General features: G+C 48.6%; 3 protein-coding genes across 3 annotated transcripts; all 3 read right to left on the reverse strand.

The window, feature by feature from the left end:
- Positions 1–4670: 4670 nt before the first annotated feature.
- LOC128271428 (uncharacterized) lies at positions 4671–6433 on the reverse strand. The gene is made up of 2 exons (XM_053008962.1): positions 5386–6433; positions 4671–5298 (listed from the first exon to the last, which is right to left on the reverse strand). Exons 1-2 carry the CDS (start codon positions 6308–6310, stop codon positions 5162–5164), a joined length of 1062 nt encoding a protein of 353 aa, XP_052864922.1. The 5' UTR covers positions 6311–6433; the 3' UTR covers positions 4671–5161.
- A 713-nt stretch (positions 6434–7146) lies between these two features.
- Positions 7147–12950, reverse strand: LOC128270568 (nucleolar protein dao-5-like). Its single transcript, XM_053007979.1, has 3 exons — positions 12767–12950; positions 7427–9253; positions 7147–7347 (listed from the first exon to the last, which is right to left on the reverse strand). Exons 2-3 carry the CDS (start codon positions 9249–9251, stop codon positions 7277–7279), a joined length of 1896 nt encoding a protein of 631 aa, XP_052863939.1. The 5' UTR covers positions 9252–9253; positions 12767–12950; the 3' UTR covers positions 7147–7276.
- A 2105-nt stretch (positions 12951–15055) lies between these two features.
- Positions 15056–18567, reverse strand: LOC128274592 (SWI/SNF-related matrix-associated actin-dependent regulator of chromatin subfamily A containing DEAD/H box 1 homolog). Its single transcript, XM_053012830.1, has 7 exons — positions 18496–18567; positions 16785–18229; positions 16562–16711; positions 16338–16495; positions 16071–16218; positions 15496–15997; positions 15056–15397 (listed from the first exon to the last, which is right to left on the reverse strand). Exons 1-7 carry the CDS (start codon positions 18551–18553, stop codon positions 15264–15266), a joined length of 2595 nt encoding a protein of 864 aa, XP_052868790.1. The 5' UTR covers positions 18554–18567; the 3' UTR covers positions 15056–15263.
- Between the last annotated feature and the right edge of the window lie 903 nt (positions 18568–19470).

Here is a 19470-nt window from a genome sequence, read left to right on the forward strand (position 1 = left end):
AGTTGTGGCCAAAGGGTAGAACGGTCAATAAGGAATATTACCTAAAAATTATGTGCAATTTGCGCGAAGCAATCCACCACAAACGTCTGGATTTGTGGAAAAACAATAATTGGCTTTTGCGACACTGCTAACACATCGTTGTTTCTGCGCGTATTTTTGGCCAAAACAACTTTCTAGTGATGCCAAAGCCACTTTATTCCCCAGATCTGGCCCCCTGTGACTTTTTCTGTTTTTTTCTGTTTCCAAAACTTAAATTACCGCTTCGTGGTCAATTAGAGTTTTGGCGTACACAAAAATCGACGATGAGTCAAAACACGCCCAAGCAAAACAGCTGTCCAAAATTTACTGATTACTCAAAATGGCCGAAATTTTTACCATAAGTCACTGACATGTGTAGCAACCTAACGCCACAAAAACTTTGAAAATCGGATATACGTAGCCCGCGGAAATTGAAAAGTCGCGATACTTTTTGAACAAACCTCGTACATTGGAGGCAGGCATTGGAGTGTCCGGAGCAAATCAGAGATCCTTTACCACCTTTTATCTTTCTTGCTTCACCATATTTACCCTTGTTGATGATCTATACCTATAATCATAAATACATTTGAAATACTTGATTCCCTTTCTGACCCAACACCGCCACCACCACATTGGTTGACATGAAACGTCAAAACAACTCTCGCTGAAGTTACGAGCGCCGAACTGCGGTTTCTTTCCTCCTCGAAATATGGACACAAATGGCCGACGCGCGGGTTGAAATACGCGCCTCGAAATAGTGCTGCACTTTTCGCGCGGATGACAGAGCAGCTCCAAATGTTTGCCACAACAAACAGCATTTTAATGGCATCCCGAGCGGGCAGAGGTCGGCACCTTCGCCCGTAACCCCGTTTGGCACTGGAATTTCAGATATCGCCATTCGGGCGGCACAGAAGCGGCACATTCTCGGGCAAGGATATCGGGCCCGAGCACCCCGTACAACTCATCCCGCTAAATGAGCCGTTATTGAGCAAATCATTCCCCCACCGACCCCCGGGTAATGCCATAAACAGTCGCAGTGAGCGGTGGTGCCCTCGTAAACTCGTAAACCGTGCTCAGCGTGAACCCAAAACAACATCATCTGCTGCTACCGTTCGCAAACGCCGGCCGGCCGCTCAGTCCAGAAATGGGCCACGCGTCCCACGCCCGCTCTACGACGTCCCCAGCCCCTAGATGCAAATGGCGCCGCTTCACTTCATTGACACGCCAGCGGTTACTATTTTTTCATTGACCAGCTGGAGTTGTGGTCTATTTCCAGCGCGATGTACTTTGCATGTAAACAATCACGCCACCACTCTCAACCCCTGGAGATGCTCGTCGGAAGCAACAATCTGGTTGCTGGCGGTCGCGCGATCTGATCGCATCCGATCTGCTGACCGATCGCATTCCGGACGATGCAATCAGTGCTCCGGGTTACATCAGTTCGGGTCTGGGTCGCGATGGGCTGATTAATTGGTTCGCGCCAACTGTTCACGCCACGCAAAAGCGACGCGCCAGCACCGACGATACCGGACGGAGCGTTGCGCAACGGAACCAGATCCCGTTTTTCCGCGGCGGATGGCATCCGGCACCAACGAAGGAAGTAGAAGGAAGTGCTGCACTCGCCTGTCGCTTGGACAGCCAACGCCAACACTCCACACAGATCAGTTTATTGATTAATGCTAATCGCGGCGTAGATAGTGGGCGCGGGACCCACTGGCCCCGCTGGCCCCCTTTGGCCATCAACCGATCGAGGCTGCCAGATGTTCTGAGAGGGCACTGCAACAGGTGCCAGCGGTTGCATCATGCAAATCGCTTCGCTTCGTCCTTCTCGGTCACGTCGATTGCTGGTGTAGATAAGACTGACTGACCGCGAGTGCTATTGCGTTGCACTCTGTGACCACGCCGCGGAGGATCCGGTGATCGCTGAACTCAGACCTATGGTGCGACCGAAACGTAGTCGAAACGCGTATTACATTGTTACTTACTTATCCGGCTACAACCGTCGAGCGGTCTTTGCCTGCTTTAAGGAATCTTTCCACCGCTCGCGGTCCGTATTACATTGTTGGGGCCGTAAATAATTTCAAAGCACGATTTTATCTGCACCACAATCCTTCTAACGCACGCCGTATTAATGTGATTTAGTAACCACCGAGCTCCACCCACAGAGACCAACCTCGGTGGGGTCTCAGACCTCTGACAAGTACAGTGGCAAGATACGGACGATTAAAGGCAAGAGCCACTTGACGCCACAACGCAGTGCAAGAAGCAACGTCAACGAAATTGAAGTCGAACAGCATCCGACGTAGATTTTCGCAGTCCGACTAAAACCCCTGAACCGGTGGACGGCGGCGGCGGCGAAGGTACAATTCTTTTCACTTGGGCCGCTGTACGGCTCGTTAACCGGCACCCGGGATGGCGCAGTTCTAGGAAGTCTCGTTTTGATATTCAGCTGGACCGTGCCGAAAACTGGGGCGAAGAGGGATGCTGCGCTCAGAGTATGCCGGTCTGTCCCCATTCGCGACTTCTTTGCGCCGACACTCCCAAACAGACCCTCGATGGCGCCATCACCGACGTCCCGACGATGCCGAAAGTGAGGTTAGGAACGCTCACGCGTCACAAATGCTCAGTGCGCGCTTGGGCACGTTCACGTTCATCGATTACGTCCGTTGGCGCAGAAGCGAGTACCGGGGCAGGCGGGTGGCGGTATTAAGAGGTAGCAGTGCAATTGAAATCAAATTTTACGCCACGCCGTCGGCACTCGGCGAACGAAGTATGCCCGTCGCCGTCAGTTGGGACATGGAGGTGGCAGCGAACAAGAAACACGTCAGACGTGCGACTCCTCAACAACGACGACGAGGCTTGGCTTGGCGATGAGGTTGACGCTCTCCCTGGGGAGTTTTCGCTTCTCGTGATTAAATCTGGAGCAATTTCCTGGAACAAATACCGGCCAGTACTGTGCGCGGACCCGCGACACATTGCGCGCACCCATCGATCGAGGAGGTGGATGCGATCGACGAAGTTGGCAGTGTGCGATTTGCATTAGGAATGCACCGTGAAGCTGGTCACAAATATACCATTAAAAATGTCTGCTGATGCTAATTGTCCGGCGCAGTACCGGAGTAAGTCCGGCGGGATGGGATCGTCCAGAAAAAGTGGTTTACGACTTGGTTAAGAAGTGACATGTTGCATGAGAAAAGAATGTTGTCCAGTGGAATTACGGTGGAAAGAGCAAGGGATTCCATAAGTAAAAGTGAAAATCCGACCTTATAGTAAAAGGTTCTTAAAAGGATTTTTGACATATATTGGCGGTTTTTTGAAAAGAAAACCAAATCATGCAAGAAAAAATAGGCAAGATTGCGATAATTAAGAGTTTAAATTCGGCAAATTAAATTATGGATTGAAAACTTTGCATTGCTGAAAAGTCTGCGTAACGATTATGACACATCATAAAGAACGATTCTATTCGCAAAACCGCACAATGCCTTTACAATATTTAAAGATTCTTCCTATGATTGTTCGAGCAGTTTCGAAATATTGTTCGAGTTTGTAGCACGATTCTGTTTTCATCGAACGCCTTGCGGTATGCAATTCGCTAAACATCAAACCTTTTACGAATCACGTTATTCAGCAACGAACTGATTGCCCGAGTTCAAAAGTTGAATTGTCCTGGTATAAGAACGGAAAAGGAAAAACAAATTGGGCTGAGACGAACGATTGTTCGAACTTGAGAAAGGAAAATGATCGAATACCTTAGAGAGATTTTGTCAGTCGCGTCTAAACACCTTGCTTAAAAAAACGAACATGAACGTGCTCAGCATGCCAAACTACACCAAAGTGAAACCAAATACTATAATGCAAATATTGCAAATATTGTGTTCAGGAAGCATACGGTGAAAATGATGCAAACGATCTTTTATTGCTATGTAATAATTTAAATGATATTGATATTGATCGATGTTGGGGTTGGTATGTCTCGTTTAAGGGAAAAAAGAGTGATCGTTGCCTTGTCGATGAGAAATGCGCTGCTTTTACTGATACATACTTCTTATGTTTCCTACTTAGACGCGCACTTTTGTCGGAGTTTTGTTCTCTGCAGAGTGCATCGCAGAAAATGGAAGGTCTTAAAATAAGAGCGGGCGGCATATTTCTGTTTTGGGGAATACTGAATTTAGTACAGAAATGATCGATGTTCGGACCTGGCGGTTGGGATTTTTTAACTTGCCTTGTCGCGCATATTTGATCAAATGGTACATCGAAGAAATAATATAGTCAAATTTACAACAAACAACGAATTTTAATTCGGGATGATATGGGATTACGAGCAAAATTTTGAATGAATAGTAACAAAGATTATAACTCAATTTCTCCAATGTTCAAGAGGAAGGTCTTTAAATTGTTTTTAAAATGTGGATCGTGAACAGATTCGCATACTCATCATACAAAACTGGCTATGTGGCCCTCAAATATTAGCTATGTGTGTGCGACCTTGTGTCATAAACATCTGATGAGCTAACTCAAGGCCGCAAACAGGAATCGTTCTGATTTAATTGGTTTTGAATCGGTAGCATGTACGACAAAGATCGAAAGAAAAAATATATTTAAAATCACTGTCTACATCATATATTCATTGACGTCAATTAATATTAGCCAATTAACACCGCTAATTCTTTGCCATTCCTTAGCGTCAACCATGCGTAGAATTCAGCGGCCAAAACACTTTTAAATACTAGCGCGAACAAAACACACCATCTCGCTCTCGTGTTGCGCTTTTTGATGCGTAGTAAATCGGAACACCGCTGACTAACGCATATTTCTGATGTCGCCAGAACCAGTTCCACGTCGTGGATGTAAATATGGTAGACCTCTGCTGCTGCGCCAGTCATCGTGTGCCAGTTTCTGTGCGCCAATGGGACCTTCTACAACAGTAGTTAATCATCGTATATTAATTTATTATCGGTGACCAATGCGTCACCCTTCTGCTAACAACAATCACAGTTTTCCGTCGTTATCCGTCATTCTCTAGTATGCACCGGGCCAACCTCCCTCTGATGCACTTTTTACTAATGTCGTTCAGTACAATCTATCTGCAATTTTGGGCCTCTTGTACGGTCGGTTTTATAGAAAGCATAGCGACTTTCGTGCGTCAATGCCAAGCGGTCCGGTGAAATCCGTGACCGTGAAAACTTTCGGAGCCGTGGCTTTGATAGTGCTGTTGTCGTTCGTCCCGCTGCTGCCAGTTGGACCGTTGAGGAAACTGTTGATGTTGCCATTGATCAAACTCTGTAACGGTCATAACAAACGCGAGGGCACTGTCACTAACCAAGAGCGGCCTTAACTGCTGTCTCTAAAGGAACAGTGGTGGCTTACCTGCAAACCGTGGCTGATCGTACCAGCGCAGCTTTTCAATCAGAGAGCGAAACTGATCCTCGGTTAGCGAAGGTCCACTGGTCTTTTGTTGGTCGTTATTGGGATCCACTTTCAGTTGCTCCTGCGCATCGGTCTCTTCGCTGCTTTCCAGCGATGTTGGGCCATCTCCCTGACGGTCCGGCACATTCGGTGCTACGGTTGGGTACACGGGAACACCAGCCTTTGGCAGTAGGGAAGTCGTCCCCTCACTTCGTTCCGTTAAATACTCTGGACCTTTCGTGTCTACCGTTGGCTGCGGTTGCTGACCTTCCTGACCAGCTCTCACTTCGTTTGCGAGATCCTGAATGAAGCTATTGACATCCTGAGCAAGTTGGTTAGAATCCTCGCTGGATTCGGTCGAGTTCTGTTCTTCCGTGTCCTGCACCACGATGGGGTTTGTTGTTAACTGTTCTTCGGCGGAATTATTCTTTTCGGAATCACTGGGAGTTGTAGAAGAATCCAAAAGAGGGGTCGTAGCACCTGCTGAGGATGTCGTCACAACCGGGGTTGAGGTGGTTGCAATGTCCCTCGCTTCCGCCCCGTCCACGGCAGGTTGTTCCGAGCGCTCTTCTTGCTGTGGCTCATCGGTTACCGATTCCTCGTCCGGTGCTTCATCCGTCACATCGTTTGCGGAATCTTCCGTTTGTTGTTGTTGATCATTTTCGATGGGATCGACCGTGGCTTGTACCACGGGAGGCTCCCTTTCCTGTTGGTCGCCATCAAACTGCTCGGCGATGGGAGGCACTTCAGGTTGGGCCGCTATGGGTTTCACAACTGCTTGCAGTTCTTCATCACCCAACAGAAAATCGATGCTTCGCTGGGGTGCCAACCGTACACTAGGCACAACGACTGCCAGTAACAACACCAGTGCCAGCGGGCACCGCATGATTTGCCCTTGCTTTTCCTACCAACGACGAACCTAACCTCAACGGCACGGCGGCACGTAGTTCTGTTTCGAGATCGAGCGCAACGAAACGAAACCACCGATCACTGGAACGGCTCAACTCGGTTTGATCGTGAGCACAGGAAACGGCGATCATTTTTATAGCCTGCTGCCCGCTTTTGTATGCACTTTAATTTATTCGTGATCGCAGAGTGCGCGACGAATGATGACGATTTCTAGTGAGGTAGTAGTAACTAGCTAGACGCTAGTACGGAACACCGCAGATCGACTTCCAATGCCTTCCAGCATTACTCAAAGAGACATTAGAAGTCTGCCCATTCAGTCAGCAATAAGCGACTTACACAATGGCAACTGTTTGGCAACAAAAAGCCCCGCCATCAACTGCACACCTCAATGAGCGGCAAATGGTTCTTTTAACTAGGGGAACGGACTGTGCTATATTCGTCCAAATGTTTACACTGATGATTTCGATCGATTTTTTCATTCAGGAAAAACAAGACTTGTAGTATGAACGGAGAATGACTGAGTAATTCGCATGAGACAGCATTCGCACTGTAAATGCATTTCATTCTCCACCGACGAAGAAACCTTCAGACCTAGAAGTCGCAGATCAATTCGTCAAGAAATCGGCCTAAGCCGGTTGGCTGTTTGGTTATTCAGATCATGTCAAACGGCTGACGCAGCAGCACAGATCACAGATGCAGATGTATTGATATGGATAAACTATATTGGGCATATTGAATACATTACGCTCTACAGGTGAATGCGTTGTACGATGAACCTATGAAACGAGCGCGAAACAATTTGTGTGACGAGTTCGAAAAATACTTTATTCAGTGTGATGATGTCATCTTAGGAGCTATCACTTAGTTTCTTACGGTTCTTACACCTTACGGGAGCTAGGGACATTGTGGGATTTACCGCCATTAGCATGACCATTCCGCCATGTTACTCAAAGTCGACGAGTTGCTTTCGCGCTTCTTGCTGCTTCAGGCGCTTACTGTATCCTCGTAGGTTGGCTGGAAATTGGGGAAAATGTGATCAGTTTTTCTGTGTGGTTAACATGACAGCCCCACTACACCAAGCTATGATACTTACGAGGAATTTGTTTCTTACCCTTCAGCCTGGCTGGTGTCGGTGCGAGTTCTGCCTCCGTGACACTCGTCACCGTCGTTGTTGTACTGTCACTATCACCCTGATCCGCACTGTTCGCGCTGGTGGACTCCGTGACTTTTGCTGACCCTGGCTGAGAACTCCCGTCGGCAGCTTTTGCCAGCGGCTGATCGTCCGTCTTAAGCTCCTTTGGCTCGTCTTCCACTTTCACCGGCTTCTCTCCCGCCGGAAGCTCATCGGATGGCGCAGATCGTACTGTTGGTGCTGCATCGGTGGCCAGCTTTTCTTCAGGTTTCGTGGTTTGCTCATCGTCCTTTGCGGACGATACAACGACAGTAGTGGTCTCGGCCGATGTTTCTGACGCCACACTCGAAACCACCACAATTGGTTCCAGTTCCGGGACAACTTTCGTCGTAGGTTCAACCGTAGCAGCCGTTTCGGTTACTTCGGCGGTTACGGGCGATTCAGACGGTTCACTTTTGTTCTCCACAACCGAACTCTTCTCAGTCGCAACGCTCTTAGTCTCGACATTGGGCGTTTCACTCACGGCTGTGGGCTTAGGCTGAGCGTCACTCTTTACTTCGGACGTATTTGTGGCTGGAGTTTCTTTCGCTGCCTCCACCGGAGACTTCTCCACCTGTTGAGCAGCCTTCACCGCTGCGACGGGTGTCACTTCTTTCACCGCAACCGGTACGGTTTGGGCAGGGACGCTAGGAACGAGTTGCTTCTCCGCCGGAAGCTCCTCCTGAATGACGGTAACATGGATTTTAGCGACTGCTGGCTCTGCCTCGACCGGTTGCGATACCTTAAGACCTTCTACAATGGGAGCAGCGCGAACCTTGGTGGGTTTGTCCACCTGCGCACCTTCCGTTTTTGGTTCCGGTACGGTAGACGATGGAGTTGGGTTGACGTCTTTGAGGTCCGACTTTGTTGGCACTACAGCCGCTGGTTGCTCCTCGACCACGGCAGCAGGTTTAAGAGCCGGCTCAGCGCTCTTCACATCATCCTTGCGCTCCGGTTGAGGTTTGGCCTCAGTTTTCGCGGCAGGTTCCTCAGTTGCCGCCGATCGGGCCTGGTTTGCCTCAACAACTTCTGCTTTTTTGGGCTCTTCAGCTGGTTTTGTTGGTTCATCTTTGCTTGCGTCCGACTTTACCTCAGCCTTGGTAGGTTCTAGTAATTTTTGAGAATCTTCGCTAGCAGCAGGCGCCTTCTCCGCACCAGCAACAGTCTGCTCCGCCGATACGTTCGGAACTTTCTTCTCCACATTGGCCACTGGATCAGCAACTAACACTTTTGGTTCATTAACGGTCGCATTTGTTGCGTCGGGTTTCGTTTCCACAACGGGTGTTTGTGGTGGAACCGTTTGTGGCACAGTTTTAGCCGCTTCAGTCGTTGTAGCTTCGTCCTTTGTAGCTACCAGACTGGGGGTAGTTGTCGGTTCGGCGGCCTTTACTTCCGTCGTTATTTGCAACAGTGGAGCCAATTTTGCTGCCACACTTGGCGCGTCGACTTTTGCGCCCTGCTCAGTCGGAACAGCGGCGGTTGGTTTGGATTCCTGCGACTCCAACACCTTCGGCTGCTCCGCCGGAAGCGTACTCTCGACGAGCTTTTCGACGACGACGGGCGAAGATAGTACGGGAGTAGTGCCAGCATCCTGTTCCGGTTGGGTGTTAAAGGGCTGATCGGTCGAGTGTTGCGCCAGTGCACTGTTAACGGGATACACAGCGAAAACGGTTTCCTGTGGCACCGGAAGTGCGTGACACGTGGCCACTGCCACGGCCACTGTGACGATGACTAGACAAAGCTTCATGGCTGGAACCAAGCGGAAAAGAGGGCAGGGAAGGAAAGGGTTAATTAGCTTCTTTTAATGCGGCGAACAGTTTAGGGCGACACAGTTGAGCGTCATCATCAGCGAAGGGGGCGAGCTTTTAACAGACACTTTAGCTAATGATCACCGACTGAATCGATCAGAGTGCGAGCGAATTCAACGGCGGACCAATCTTCCTTGGCTATGTCGAACTCGGATCTACCCGGCCAGCTGGCAAGCCCCGAAAATGCGTGCCGCCGGACCCCGGATGCTGCCCTTCGAAGAAGTTTTCGGGTCATTAATATTCACCACCATCTCGCGCCAACTAGTTATGCGTCAGTCATGCGCCCCGCCAGTATCATAGTCAACATAGGCAACCCGAACGTGCAAAGCACCTACGCCACGCCACGCCAACGGTTCACGTTCCGAGCGCTCTCGCCGCTCGCCGCTGGCCTTGGCCTATAGTGGATGGGGCTTGTTCATCTTTGGCCCCGCGCGCTGGTACTGCAAGGAGATGAATTCTTCGGAACAGGTTGTCAGCTGTTCGGCCGAACCGAGAGCGCCAGAGCAGCTCGAACTGCGCCGTGACACTTCATGGCCCGCTTCAGCGCTAATTGGTGGTCTGGTCTGGTTCGATTTCGCCGACTGCACGAAGATGCGGACACAGCATTCGTCTCTCGTATCGATTTTGAAAGGATCGGCCTATCGGTGTGCACTTTCTATGGACTTCGGGTCGGATCGGGACAACGACAAACAAACCGCGACGCGAACAATGATAAACCAAATTGAGCACCCCATTATGCGCCCCGCTCTCGGGCGGCATAATGTTGCAATGCCAGCCAGCGGTTCGACCGTGGAGCCCCCCCTCGCCGGTGAACGTAGACATCTTCCTTTCCCGTGTGCGCGCGCGAAGGTCCCAACAAATCGCTGCGGTAGTTCCCCTCATTCACTCGTACACCTCGTCATTTCTCCAGCCCCGATCGCTGGCCACCGATGCCTCCGAATCGGTAACGTAATCGCCCAACCCCACAGTGTGGGCCCACATTTTTTCGATACAATTTGTTTATGCGATCAACTGTGCGACGGCGGCGTCAACGTTTTGAGTGATGCTGCCATTTATGGCGGCCACCATGCGGCCACCCGGTGTACGCTAATTACGTCGCGTTGCGCGCTGGTTGATCAATTTGTTACTGCCGCTGGCTCTCGAATTAAGGGGCCCAGAACGTGCCTTACCGCCTTACCGTGTGTCGAGGGAATCGGCGTGTGAAGAAAAGAAACGTAAAGGCCGATTGCATTGCAACGACGACCGGTGGACCGCTGGAGAAGGCCGTGGTGCAGCACGCCGTCGGGGGGGGCGGTAAGAGTTATGCTGCCGTTTGGCGAACTCCTCCACTCTACTCGACCCCCCGCCCTACGCCTTTCCCGACGAATGGAACGGCAGAAGCTTAGACGAGAAGTACTGGCGAACTGGCCGCAACTGTAGAGCCGCAAATCGAGGTCGAATTTTGTTTTGGTTCCACCTCCACTGCGGCTTCTACTGAATCATTATCATGATCTCAGCGACTCGTGGTCGTGCTCGCGATTCACTCTCGTTCACAAGGGCCATGCTTACCTCAAAACAGCTCCCATGAACCAGCGAGCCAATAGACTCTGGAGAATTATCATCAATTTTCAGTCAAGGGTCACCTAGCGCGGTGCCAATGTCTACCACGAAAATGGAGATTCAAGAAACAGAAACCCATACCTAGCGCTGCGGCATGGAAGCTTAGATGAACCGCGAAAACTGACTCGTGGCCTTGCGAAGTTCACAGACGTACCTAATTAAATTCGAATTCCTGGCCCAAGGCGGAGCTAGCTAGTATAGGAATTCGCATCCCGCATCCGAAGGTAGTTATTATAGAGTGGAGATGGTACGACGCGAATCAAAAACTGGCGCCTTAATTAATGGCCCGATGCTACACCTCGGCCTTCCCAGCGGTCCCATGGACGGTCCTAATTAAGAATGCAGATTTTTAGCTTTGTCTTCATATTCCATTCTTTGGCCAAGCGATCCAACATCCGAGCCTTCTGGACACACACGGGCACGGAACCTCTTCGGGTAGCTGCCGCCGACAAAAAATCCCTCGGATCCAAAAGAAGACGCCGCTTGGCCGGCCAGCCAGTTTCAAACCCGGACCCGGTGCCGTACTTTGCCGTGGTGGTTCTGACGGATTATGATTCGGCGTGAAGCGGATGCGCAAAACACGCGACGGGATGGAATATTTTTTGGCGGCCGCCAATTCGGGTTGTTCGGGCAATCATGGCGAAAATTTACGATCGCACTTGACGTGTGCGTGGCTGGCGGCGGCCGGGGGATATTTTTACTGCCAAAATAAGCTTAACCCTTACCGAGCTGGCTAGCTGGGACCAGAGCGAAGGTGAACGAGTTTTGTAAGCTCGAAACGTTACGAAACAAGGATGAGTTTGGACCCGTTGAGGGCCGGCAGAATTGATCATACGAACGAAGCAAACGAAGGTGGACAAACAGATTCCACAGGAAATTGGGTTTACTTTGTCAAACGTTGATTGAACGAAAATTAATTGCTACGGGTGAAAAGTTCATAAAAGTACGCAAGCAACCAAGTTATGTGATCCAAAGCCTTGCCTATCAATCCCTAACTCGCGATCCTCGTGTCCATTTGTCCCAGATAAATCGGCACCTTCGTTCACTCCAAAATAGGCAGCAGTTGCCTGCAGAGCGGGCTGCGTAAAATATCAATTATCGTAAACGTGATAAAACATGATTCCGTACACCACTTTCACCGACCATCTTCGGTTCGGGGGCTCGGAGATAAGATTGCAGCGCGAGCGTCGTGAGCTGCGCAAGATCGTAATGGCGATCATTATTGATCACGCCAATCATGGCGCTTCTTGCGAACACACTTTCGGGAGTGGCCATGCCCAGCCCAGCAGGTTCGGAGTTTTGGGCGGGGTGGGCCACGTTCTCCCCTCGCTCCGCTAACCCACCTCTTCGTCCAAGCACCGAGGAACGGCACACACCGACACGACACGGCCACATTTCATAATTTCTCCGAAATCGATTCCGAGCGACGCTTGCACACATCGTTACGCAAGATGCATCCCCTGCATTCCACCGAACCCTCTTCAAGCTGGCGCCTTCAGCCAGGTTTTATCACCAATACGACTGAGTCGCTGGTCGCTGGTCACTGGTTCGTGATGCTCATTTCCCTGCACGTAGCCTCCGGCCCTAGACCGAGCACAATCCGCGTGGAGTGAAGCAAAAATAAAAGTCACCATCCACGACGGGCGATTGAGGTCATTAAACGGACCCGAAGGCCGATATCTACCCCCCAATTATAATGATCGAAAATAAGGCGTCCAGTTCAAGTTTGAATTTGATGAGCCTCTTCGGTGGCCCGCTGGTTCCAGCAGAGACGTTTCGTTTGGAGCCCTTCACATACACACTTCAGGGACAATGCAAATTCTCTCCGAACGATTCAAAAACCCTTCCAACTTACCTTTGTCGTTGGACTAACAGCACCGCAAAGTTCTTTTCGTTTAACAGTGGGCTTCCTCTAGCGCTTAGTGTACGGCCGAGACGTTGGCGACGCGATCACAACACGTTGTAGACTAACGCTACACTTAGCCACTTTAGTGAGCCTTCGGGTCGCGGTCTTTATAATGAAATAAAACAGGCGTAGAAAAAACCAGTTCTTCCAGTGCGTGACACTGCCGGGCAATTTTCTAACGCTACGAAGGAAGTGCGGCCGCTACTCGGCGCGGGAAAAAGCAACGATCCGCGGAACGGCCGGGCCGGGTACGGGTTGCGCAGCTGTTTATGCTACGGCCACTTTCGATGGACTAAACTCGGCATACATTTCGAGTTCAGCTTTATAGCGTCGGTGGCTCCCTTCTTCGTGGGCGCATATTTGCTTCTTGAGCGTCCGGCTGGCCGGCTGGAGAGGGAACATACGTTCCAACATTAGCCGCAGGTTGCTGCGCAGCACAACGTACCACCCGGCGGTGGCAACCGCAGACATTGGGCATCGGGAGGACAAGTTTTTTTTTGTTGTTGCTCTGCTGCCCAGAGCACCGATGCTCAGCTGCCCGTCTTGAGCACCGATTGTTTGAGGATAGCTAAGAGAAGAGCCGGAGCGCAGAAGACGTTCCACAGTAATAATGACCGTAAGCGGATTCTGTCGGCATGATGGGTGAGGTGGAAGAACAGAAGATTTATATCAAGAATTGGTTTCACGCCGAGCGGTGTCGAGGAAGCTTTGCCTGGTTTTTCTGGTAGTCGCGGTGAAGCTTGAGATCTGCGGTTCTGCCAAATCCGCCAATTGCACTTCGCTCCTTCGCACAGTGAGAACTTTGTGTAACATGTTTCCATCAATAAAGACGATTTTTGCCCCAAGGCCAACGGTAGAGGCAACCTTTTTTGGCTCGCCGCATATCCCACTCTGGGCAGCCAATTAATAGGTTCGAGAGGGTACTGAAATCAAATCTCGTAATGGCACTCCAACCGACGTGTGTTTGAAACCACGGTTTTTGGTCTATCTCAAATCTGCAGGTCGATGACCGATGGACCAACGGGAGCAGAAAACCATTGGGGTAGCACCATTGTTTTGCTCTCGCGATTCTGAGCCATCCGCGTGAGTATATGAAAACCGGAGGAGGTCACGCCACTCGAATGCCGCCGGTCGATCTTGAACTTGTTTTCAAGATGCTGTAAATTTTATAATTTGAGACACCTCCAAAGCAACCTCATCTTGAAACGGAAGTTGACAAGATACAAATAACAGTGCTGCTTTTCTTCGCACGGAAAACAACCAACCGGCACCGGAGTACAGCGCATTTCAAAGCCGCGCTTCGACTGATCGAATTCGGCAATTATTTCAGTTCTTCGCTTCCTGTGTCTGAGAGGCTGATTCATATCAAGGCTTTGGCGCTTCCTGCTGTTTCGTTGTTTTTCTTTCGGTGCGGAATCGTGCGAGATCAATCTTCTCCAAGATGGAGGCAAGAGAATTTTGGTGAAGCCATTCATAACGAGCCGTTCGAGCTAAAGTGGAAAACAATTCATGGCTCTACTAAGCTCCTTCCGAAGCAGTGAACAAAACAAGTGATCTTGGGGTTGAAAAGTAATCGTTCAAGCCATGAAAATGAAAATCCAATTTCGACAAACAACGCAGAACATTTTCAATGTTAAGTTCATGCCAAGTTCATGTCAATTGGAGAAGTAGTCATTCTAAATCGTCATGATTGAAGTAACCACGTTTTCGCAAAGCTTAAATGAAAAACTAGAAAAAAGTAGTTAACTAAATTTACATGCAGAAGGGCGACATGTTTGAAAATTTCGCTCAAAGAATATAGTCCACCATAATAACTACACAGTAACTGTTGGGCGGGCACTAACTGTGGTAAATAAATGTATAGGATGTTACCTTGAATTATTCATCGTATGTTTAGTGGGTAAATGGAGTTCGATTTCGCAACGATATGTTTGCTAAATAACCTGACCGCAATGTCGAGCGATACTAGGCTCTGAAGTCCTACCGCTATTTGCCGTGGCACAAATGTTTGGATACCAAATGCACCTAACCTTGAAACCGTTTGCAATATAGAGCCACCATCGTGTCGTAAGGATTACCTGGGCCCGAGGGCGATCACAAGATGATGTGTAGAAGTAAATAAAAGATTATTTAACCGAATGTGCAAAGAAATTCAGACAGAACAGACAATTACCAGACGTACATTCACTAACAAAAATTATGGACATATATTTATCTACCGCCGATTGTGTCATAATATAAATAAAGGGATTATAAAATAAAAATCAATAAAACCGGACCGCTATTCTACAATGCAGGTCATGGATGGGCGGGGATCATGAGTAAGAACCTGCTTGATTCACTTTCGCGGCTTTTTCTCTTGCAATCGGTTTATTTGCACTCGGCTTTACGTTTTCGAATAATGTCACCAGAGAACGCGAATGTGGTTTCACTTTGCAAGGAATACTTAAAATTCTTCTCTAAATGGTTTTTTCATCGGAGACTCATTTTTCAATATTGTTTCGGCCTTGTTTTCATCCATTCCTAGTGCCATAGTTAGCAGTCCCACCATGCACTTATGGTTATTCATCGGGTTTTCATCTGTGAAATTGTATAAAGAAAAGAACACCGTATGGAGAGAGAAAACCGGTTGAGGGTTGCAACTGGCAAACATCGACCACCAAATCGACGCCACTTACCATCCTCCTCTGTAACGTCCTTTTCCAACTGCAGCTTTTGCTGCGCAATCGTCAACATCCCTTCCTCGATAGTGCCCTCCGATATGAGTTTGTAGATCGTGACCGGCTTCTGCTGTCCCATGCGATGAACACGATCTTCGGCCTGCTTGTCATTGTACGGATTGAAGTCAATGTCGTGAATAATAACAGTGTCAGCAGCCGTCAGGTTGATGCCCAGTCCTCCCGCTTTAGTGGAAAGCAAAAATATAAACAAATTCGCGTCGGACGAGTACTGATCGATCAGCTCCTGGCGCTCAGTAACGGCCGTGGAGCCGTCCAACCGCAGGAACCTATGATTGCGAATTTTCAGGTAACGCTGCATGATGTCCAGCATCATAGTAAATTGGCTGAAGATGAGTACACGGTGCCCGTCCGCCTTTAGCTTTGGTAACAGTTCATCAAGCTGGCGAAATTTTCCGGAAGTAGTGATCAACTTTTCGGGTAACCTTAAGTCGTAAAGGCTCTGCAAAGGAAGAAGCACATAAAGGACGATAATTGAAAGAGTAGCGAACACTAATATCATATGTTTAACGCACCGTGTACTTGTCTCTCATTTCGAATAATTTAAAATCCGAGAGGTAGGCGATGTCCTGAAAAATGTCGTTTACGTTTTTCCCCTTGTAATCTGCATCCGTAGCCAGTTTTCGCGCCATATTGCGGACGTCGTCATCGGTGTAGTAGTAGCTAGTAAACCAAATAATAATATGATACCATAGTACGAAGTGAGGTATTATCATCATAATAAAAGAATTAATGGAATGAAAGACTGGAAAGGTTTGAAAGGCTTTAACCGTTAATATTACCGTAATAGCAACGGGTGATTGGCAAGTTTCCGTAAATCCATCATGATAGACATTCCACTGACTTCTGTGGTTTCCTTTATCACTCCCGTCACCTTTTGGTACTCGTTGACCGTTTCGTCGTACTTTTCTTTCTGCGAATCAACCATTGGCGTTTTAAACTGAAAGCGAAACCACAATAACGTTAAAACTCATTTCGTCGACCAGTTCCATTGTTCTGTGCTTACAAGAATTTCTTTCTTCGGCGGTAGGAAACTAAGGACATCGCGTTTCAGTCTTCGCAAAATGAATGGCTTCATGATCAGTTTTGCTCGTTCGACTTGAGTTTTTTCGAAGGGAGAGACATCATCACTTTCACCGTCCCCTTTAGCGGATTTCTGTGGAGCAGAAAGAGGCGAGTGAGAGGCTAGCTATACTTTACGTAGCTATGCGCCACCCTTTTTTACGCACCGCCTTAGAATGGAATAGGGTTTTAATGTCCTCTATTTTGCTTCCGAATAGCTTCGGCATCACGATACACAGCAGCGACATCAGTTCGAGCAAATTGTTTTGCAACGGAGTGCCGGTCAAAAGAATGCGATGCTTTGCGTTAATACGCATCAGGTTTTGGTAGCGTTGCGATTGCACGTTCTTCAGCATGTGCGCCTCATCGAACACGACGTAATCGAACTCCGTGACGCGCCACATTTTCTTCTCCTCCGCCGAAGCGCCCATCATGTGGTAGGTGGTCAACACCACATCCACATCCTCGATGCCGTTCTTGGCCCAATCGACCCGCACCATGCGCCGCTCGGCCTGGCTGCCGTAGTACTTTAATATACTCAACTCTGGGCACCACTTCACCATTTCCTGCTCCCAATTATCCATGGTTGAAGATGGGACCACCACCAGACACGGTCGCGTTTGCTCGCCATTCTCCTTCAACCAGGCAAGAAATGCAATGATTTGGATCGTCTTACCAAGTCCCATCTCGTCGGCCAGAATACAGCTCATGTTGTGCCGGTGCATTATGGTAAGCCAGTTCAGACCAACCAGCTGATATTCGGCGAGCTTCAACCCTTCACCAATGCTGGTTGGCTGTTCGACGGCCCGACTGCTACCGGATTCAATCGCATCCTCAAGCTTCTTCACTATTTTACTGCACTTGCCCATGATCCCGGCCAGATTGTTCCGACGTGTCAGGTACTCCTGCGTATAGTTCAGTATTTCCGTTGGAAGCGAGCGATGTGATCGCAGTTTGTCAATTAAATCAGGCCAATCCTTGAACGGTCGTAGTTCTAACAGAAAATCGATTTTTTTCGTCGATAGTGACTTTACGCTGATCAGTTCGTGATTTTTGGCGCCATTGAGAAACTCCAGTACAGCCCTCCGCTCTGAAGTGAGTTTGGTTGAGTGAGAACCACAGTAACCGTCGCTATCTTCATCGCTATCAAACACCTGCTCCGTGGGACGGTCGGAATCATTGTCGCTTTCATCTGCACTTTTGTTTGATTGCTGAACACGCCGTTTCTTAGCTGGTTGTTGCTTGTGTCCTGCCATGGAATACGATCCCGCTGCAGCGACAACTGGCTTCGTCGATAGGAGTTTGCATTTGGCATCCACGCTTTTCAACTGCTCTACAGTTTTGCTTACGTCCCATTCGTTCGCTACCAGCGCGGTTTGTACGGTGAGGATCTCCACCGAGCTGTAGATGTCCTTCACCGTTTTTAGTCGTTTCGATTTCTCGTCCACCGTTAAAACCTGAGCCACCGCCGGAGCGGACGACCCGTTTATGATGGGGCCCACTGTTGGAATAGCGACGGTCTTGATTGGGCTCGCCGAAACATCACCTTCGCTGTCACTATCTCCCATCATCTGAATACGTTTTCGTCCTGGGATGAGCGATACTTTAGCGTCTTGAAGACAAAAAACAAAAGAAAAGCAAAAAAAGAATACAAATGTAATGCAATTTTATGATCAAGTAATTAACACCAACAAATTCGTGGCATCAACAGCTAAACGCACTCCTCCGACTCAATGTTTTGTTTACATCTGGTATAACCTCAACGCCCAGCTGTCACTGCCACGGATTGATGAGAACCGAAAGCCGACGCCAAAATCAGATGGGCCATCGCCATGAACCATTTCGTTGTTCAAACCTGCATATTCTTCAAAAACGCACCTTGGGCTCCGTTTGCAATTCCACTTGGGATTGGCTTGCGGTACTCGCGCAAAGACATACTGGTTGCTGGTTGCCGTGGAAACCGAGTCTGGATACGTAAGGCAATGAAATGTAAACCTCTTTGCCCGCTAGATCTTTCGACTGACTGGCATAGATGTATGCGTTTCACAAACACTACCACCGATTCGCATCGGCAGAACAAACTAAAAAACTACACGATAGGAAAACCAGGTATATACGCTGATGCTAGTTGCTCTACGCAACGCACGTTTAGTTGTAACAAACTGGAAACCTTTGAGCAAACTTCAAAACATAAACTAGTGTGAAAAACAAAACCTTTTCTTCCTTAAAACCATCCAGAACCTGGACAAAACTATGGACGAAACCGAGAGCGTTTTGCCAGTAGGACATCGACGAAGGGCCGACGCTTTTGACAGCTGATCAGTGTGCTATGTTTTCGACAATCCGTTCCATTTTTTTATTTCGCTTCAATGTAGTATTATGTGCATTTATTCTAGAGACAAGAAGAGTATAAAAACCCGTAAAATGTTCATTCATTTTTTATTATAGAATAGACAAAATGACATTAAAACAAACTAAAAGGTCACGAAAGGGGCACATTTTTCGTTACCCACTGTCGATGTTTTTGAACTCCTGAACCTCGCGGTCTGTAAACGAACTCCTGGTTTGAACGCGCTTTGACAGCCAGCGCTTTGTTGCCAGAAGCAGTGTTTTTTTTTCTTTTGTATTATAGAGACTTTGACAGAAGCAGTGTTGTGCGTTTTTCAGTGCATAATTTCGATATGATGTTTCTCGTCGCTGAGAAATTGCACTGAGAAATTAACATTGTGCAGTGATTTGTGTAGTATATGCTCGGTAGGATTTCCGGTTCCTGCTTGTGTGTCGTTGCTTTAGTGATCTCGATGCATCAACTGCAATTTTTCTGCTCAGAATGTGGCTTCCTTGGCGGTATCA

The sequence above is a fragment of the Anopheles cruzii genome, chromosome 3, assembly GCF_943734635.1.
Source record: "Anopheles cruzii chromosome 3, idAnoCruzAS_RS32_06, whole genome shotgun sequence".
Lineage (NCBI taxonomy): Eukaryota > Metazoa > Arthropoda > Insecta > Diptera > Culicidae > Anopheles > Anopheles cruzii.

What these genes read in the sequence shown, in the direction of transcription:
- LOC128271428 (XM_053008962.1), bottom strand. Translation starts at nt 6,310, where the DNA reads ATGCGGTGCCCGCTGGCACTGGTGTTGTTACTGGCAGTCGTTGTGCCT. An exon ending in CGATCAGCCACGGTTTGCAG is followed by an intron (nt 5,299 to 5,385) that starts GTAAGCCACCAC and finishes TGACCGTTACAG; the next exon opens with AGTTTGATCAATGGCAACAT.
- LOC128270568 (XM_053007979.1), bottom strand. Translation starts at nt 9,251, where the DNA reads ATGAAGCTTTGTCTAGTCATCGTCACAGTGGCCGTGGCAGTGGCCACG. An exon ending in GGGTAAGAAACAAATTCCTC is followed by an intron (nt 7,348 to 7,426) that starts GTAAGTATCATA and finishes CCCAATTTCCAG; the next exon opens with CCAACCTACGAGGATACAGT.
- LOC128274592 (XM_053012830.1), bottom strand. Translation starts at nt 18,553, where the DNA reads ATGTCTTTGCGCGAGTACCGCAAGCCAATCCCAAGTGGAATTGCAAAC. An exon ending in AAATGAGAGACAAGTACACG is followed by an intron (nt 15,998 to 16,070) that starts GTGCGTTAAACA and finishes CTTCCTTTGCAG; the next exon opens with AGCCTTTACGACTTAAGGTT. An exon ending in GGACGTTACAGAGGAGGATG is followed by an intron (nt 15,398 to 15,495) that starts GTAAGTGGCGTC and finishes ACAATTTCACAG; the next exon opens with ATGAAAACCCGATGAATAAC.